The sequence below is a fragment of the Austrofundulus limnaeus genome, unplaced genomic scaffold (assembly GCF_001266775.1).
Source record: "Austrofundulus limnaeus strain Quisiro unplaced genomic scaffold, Austrofundulus_limnaeus-1.0 Scaffold50, whole genome shotgun sequence".
Classification (NCBI taxonomy): Eukaryota; Metazoa; Chordata; class Actinopteri; order Cyprinodontiformes; family Rivulidae; genus Austrofundulus; species Austrofundulus limnaeus.
In genome coordinates, this window is record NW_013952452.1 from 2,524,586 (window position 1) to 2,530,254 (window position 5,669).

General features: G+C 36.7%; 1 protein-coding gene across 1 annotated transcript; it reads left to right on the forward strand.

Moving 5' to 3' along the window:
* Positions 1-2,311: 2,311 nt before the first annotated feature.
* On the forward strand, positions 2,312-4,078 carry bloc1s5 (biogenesis of lysosomal organelles complex-1, subunit 5, muted; the record flags this gene model as incomplete). The annotated part of the gene is given in 5 exon segments (XM_014008437.1): positions 2,312-2,357; positions 2,497-2,579; positions 3,302-3,431; positions 3,511-3,569; positions 3,678-4,078. Coding segments are annotated over 5 exon segments (465 nt in total). The 3' UTR covers positions 3,852-4,078.
* Between the last annotated feature and the right edge of the window lie 1,591 nt (positions 4,079-5,669).

The window sequence follows — 5,669 nt, forward strand, 5'->3', positions numbered from 1 at the left end:
TATATTTTTAGTTTAAATTCAGTATCTATGTCAGAAGTGTTTCTCTGTGAAATATTAATATAAATATCTATGTAATAATAATGTGTGTATATATGTGCAATATTAATATATCTGTGTAATATCTGTACATACAGTATCTGTGTATTATTAGTATCATTCTGCTGTAGAACGTTAATGCACATAATGTAAAATGTTTGGACTAGTAATCTATTTATTTCTTTAAATCTTTATTAAAACCTTTAATTATTTTACTTTTTGAATAGAGACTTGCAGTTGTGTCTGAGGGGCCACATGTGGCTCTGGAGCCGTAGGTTGCAGACCCCTGATTCTATAAAAAAACGATCTGCTCTGTCCATTATGAACAAACAATACATTTAAATTTAAATGTGTTCAATATACAGTATATTTCTAATTGCAGACATATATTTAAAATCCCTGCAGTTGTCCTGCAGCACCTGAATGAAGCTGCATCATGTTGATTTATTCAAATGTCAGCTTTTCCATAAATATTTGATGATTGTTTCAGAGCTTTAATAAACTCATCAGAACTGATTTTAAATTAAACCCTGATTATTTTCATGAATAAAATTGCCTTATTTAATTGGAGCACGACATAATGCACAGATAATTATCAGATCATAATGAAATGTCTTCATTTGTTTAGTAAACAAAGTGTTTTCTCTGTGGTCTAAATATGATAATCAATGCCAGCGTGTTTAACAAGCCTCACTACCAGTCTCAGAGTTGACTTTAATGTTTTTAATTTCACCCTCCAGAGTTATGAATAAACAAAAACAACAGAAAGCACATTCCTGTCAGAGAGGCCTTTGCTGGTTCTGACATGTTTTCTTGTCAGGGACCCTCTCGTGCTTTTTCACACCAACCTGAGGCGGCGGAGAGGAACTCGCTGTTTATCCCTCGGCTGCTGATCAATCACTTAATCTCTTTAATAGGCCCCAATCAAAACTAATGGTGCATGTAATAAGTCTTTAACTAAACAAATGTGGACAGTGGTGGCGGTGGAAGAGGGGGAGTCAAAATGGTTTTCTCCTAACTGAGCATGACACTTCTAATGAATTTGGGGCTTACAAGCAAACTTTTGACAACTACTGTGCAACATTTGCCCCCAACTTCGCCTCTTCTCACTCTGACTGAATGGATTTGCTCTTGCCGAGAGKGATGTATTTATAAATACATTTATGCCAATATATTTGCATGTCATAAAGCGTAATAAAAGGGTTTGCAGAGCAGAGATAAAACTCATTTCTGCTACCCTAGATTGAGAAATTTGATGGATTTAATGCCATCGTGTGGTGAAAAAAAAAATTACTCAACGTCTATAAGCAGAAAATTAAAAAATAAAACTAAACATACAAATCTGCCTTAAATAAATCTAAATCTGTTTATGTTGTTGATGTATCAAAGTGGAACAACAGAGATACATTTGCAAACTTAACTAATACATCAACAACAATTGTACATGTGAGTGTGCAGATCATTGTTTAAATATTTTTATAGCAGTGAGTGATTATATCCATAAAAAATAATAAATATCTAATTTTTGACTTTAGTTTTAAGCTTTAATATGAGCTAATATGCTCTCAGGATTATTTTACCTTCAGGAAAACAACAAAATGGGTTGATTTATGATATAAATCAATTAAAGTTTGTTAATAAAATAACATTAGTTTCCCTAAAATATTAACAGMACAATACGAACTTTACTTAAAATTTACATAAANGTAGTGACAGTGAGTTAATCAAAAGACAACACTGCCACCTACCGACCATTTYAGGAAACAGGGAAATACTATGTTGTCACGTGACAACACGTACTTAAAATGTTTTAATTCAGCTACAATTTGATATCTGCAATTTTATAATTAGCCGTAAGTCATCGGTACTCAAACTTTACCTATTTATATGGCTTAAGTGAAAGTAAATCAATTTACGTTGAAACTGAACGTGAAAATTTCTTCCCCGCTTTTCGAGCGACTTTGGTTCAGTCCACCGTCTCAAACCGGAAGTAAATGGAAATGTTTACAATTTGAGTCAGCTGACTTCCTTTCACCTGACTACAATAGATGCAGTTATGAGAAAGTATCATGTGTGACAAACGAACGAGTTACGTTTAGGTACAGATTATGGGTACCTCTGTGTTTACGTTTTTCCTTTCCACTGTTAGCCTTCAGTTAGCCTAGCATTTACTTCWATATTTAGCAATCCGAGCTAACTAGCTAAACTAGATAATTCTAACAAAGAGAGGAATCCAAACATAGATTAATTTATCTCATTAGTATTTTACTCACTCGAACAACATTCATCAGAGTGGCTAAATATGGACAAAATTGCTAAAGGTAAGATAAATTAATTACAAAATATATTAGGTTTTCGAGTTTATCACACACCTGGCTTCAAGAGACTGCATGTAAAAAAAAAAAAAAAGATGTTTGCTGTGTAAACTGGGTTTAATCTGAGTCTTTGTTGCCTCTGTAGATGTGGGGGATATCCAGTCCCGACTGTTGGACCACAGGCCTGTCATCAGTGCAGAAGCTCGCTACTTTGTCAGAGAGTTTGAGGTATTTAAGCACCACATACCCTCATTTAGATGTACTCCTCCTAGTAGAGTCACAGAAGCACATGTTGGGACACTTTATCTGGTCTATTTTTACTCTCTGTGAGAGTAATAATGTTCTGCAAAAGAAAGCGTATCTTGGAAAAAAAATCTGAGCTCAGAATTATTATTTTTTTAGCCACATCAGTAGAAAACAGAACTGAATATTAGTTTCTTCATCATCAGTGACCTTTTATTTTGTCACATTACCCTCCAGCTTCCTGAGTACTTGTACAAAAGTACCAGAAATATAAAAGTTTTATCACAAAAAACTCAAGTTYAGATATTTCTCTGCAGTAGAAGAGCTATTTTACTTTTTGGGTGAAATTCTTGTTGATGCTGGGCCATTTCCTTTACAAACATGGCAGTAATAATCTTGTTTTTAAAATAATATTATCAGAAGGGTTTCAGATTGAGACATCCGAGTAAAATATCTACGAAAGTAGTAATTAAGTTTGTCCTGAAAAACAAATATAAATGAAAATAAAAATCGACTCACGTCTTACATTTTATTTACTTTATTTGTGACTTTTATAGACATGAGTTTAGATACTGGTGATCTGTGAAAACAGACAAGTAATAACAGTTGATTGATCAGACATGCTTTACTTTCCTATTGGTGTAATTCACCACATTTTGTTTTTCTCAACAAAATAAAAAAACCACCCTTTCTGTGCTCCTGTTTAGGAGAAACGAGGCTTTAGGGAGAACCGCCTGCTGGAGAACCTGAATAAAACAGTGAAGGAGACAAAYGAACAAATGTTACCAGCAGTGTCAGAAGAAAGCATCCAGCAGCTGTCTGGCATCATTAAGCGCTGTAAGTCACCTCACCTTTAACTTAAACCTTAAAAAAAAATAAAGTGGTAATAATCATCATGTTTGCWTTGTATGAACAGTGGAGGCTGCTAACCACATGGCAGAGCGAGTCCAGCAGAGGGAGCTAGAGACACAACAGGTAAAAAAATAATAGAAACACTTTATTTGTTTTAGTCGTTTACAAAACAGCACCTTACAATGCTTAATATTTTTCCAACTATYGCTCGTCACCCTCGTATCCTTCCAGGGCGCCCAGCTGCAGGCCAGCATGGAGACATTAAAGGAGGACTGGACAGAGTTCCTGAGGGAGCAGCAGAGGTTAAAGGAGGCGGTGGACGAGGAGCACGCTAAGGCTGTGGGAGAGCTCAGCACTCGCTTTAGTGAGAAGAAGAAGGACCTGGTTCAGCTGTCGCTCAGCTGAGAAGTTCACGGATAAATTCACTYGTGTTTATGTTTTCTCACCAGCATGTTGCAGTGAAATGCTGCTAAAACTACCAGGAGGTGGTGACAAAACGCCAACTGTTATGGTGCTTTCCCAGGCAGGTGTGCAACACTTGCTGCTCCAAAGACTTGATGTGATCCTGTTTCTGTTTTTGTTGCTTTTATTTGGAATAGATAATAAATCAGAACCTACTAATATTGACTAAATTTACGTCTCTCACTCCTTATTGATCCATCTGACCGGTAAAAATTGAAGAAACTCAGAACGACTGCAGGTTTTTATTCCAATCATCTGAACATGCTGATTTTATTTTTTAATTATGAAAGAAGTGATTGTCTTCATCTAAAAATGAGCTGATATTATTTCTTGTTTAAACGAATGTGTTAATCACATTAGGGTTGTCCTCTCTATATGTCTAGACTCTCTGTTCTGAATCAGATTATAAAGCCTTAGTTAAAGGGGCTATATCATGTAAAATCAACCTTTTTTGAGCTTTATATCATGTTATAATGCTCTGATCAAAAACATGCCCAGAGTCTTGCTTTGACTCATTCATGCATGTTTGACCAATCCTGTAGTTTCCTGAGGCAGCAGGCAGGGGAGCAAAAACGACTGGTTGGGACTAGAAACACCTTTTGGAATCAGCTCCTCCTCTGTGTCTCCAAGCTGAGCTGCTTCATCACAGAGCACACACACCCACCTGRCCCTGTGCTGAAATGGGCGTGACAGAAGCGGAAGGAGGTTCTTAAAGAGACAGAGGCCAGTTTCAAGGCGTTTAGAAACAAATACGATGAGAAGTCAAGTTTATTTTCTATTTAAATATATAAACAACATTTTAATAACTAAAAGTGACAGATACTTTATTATGGTATATAATTTAAATATATGCCTGAGAAACAAACATTTCCCCTTTAAGAGTTCATATTTTCAGCTATGTTAAAAGCTGTTTTTGTCCAATGATAATTTGGGTTAAAATCCTCGTCCCTGCTGTATAAGCTGGGAGCAGAAATGTTTCTGCAGTAAATTGTTTAGCAAATGCACCAGGAAAAGGAACTAATTTCATTGTCTGTGGTAAAAGAAGACGGTGATGCAACCTCCTGTTTGATGTGACTCAACTGTTCAAACTTGTCAGTACGTCGTTTAGAAACAAGCTCAGCTCGACCCTCAACTGCTGGTGGGAAAGAGACATGTAGGAAGACATCTAGAGGAAGAAGTTGGACAAGAAATGTGGCGGTGTGAATGAAGAGAGTAGACATGAGTATAAGGAGATGTAAGGTTAGGTTTTTTTTATAGAATCAAGGAGTTACATCTTCTGATGTGAAATGATTAAAATATACAAGTTCTATGTTAATTATTTTACACCTCTGGACTCTGCAGTCTGTTTTAAACACTTTCCAGATTCATGGCACATTGATGTCTGCGTACACCGTCTCCTGCTGTCCTCCGTCCTGCTGTCCTCTGTCCTGCTGTCCTCTGTCCTGCTGGGAGACGGAGGCAGCAGTAGGTGGATTCTTGAAGAAGCTCACATCTCCAGGGCAAGAGACAAACGAGACAACTTTGCTTTCACTCCACCTTCATCTTCCTCTTACCATCCTGAGTCTGATGGTGGAGGCAGCAGGTCCAGACCAGGACATAAACCCAGACATCCCTCTCTCCAGCTCTACCTGGGGGATCCCAAAGATGCTTCCAGGGCGGATACAGAATACTGGTTAAAGGGATCCCCGATTATTTAATAAACATTTATTTTAACTGTAAAATAAAGACTGTAAAAATACTGTAAGCTGCTTAGTTTTGTAA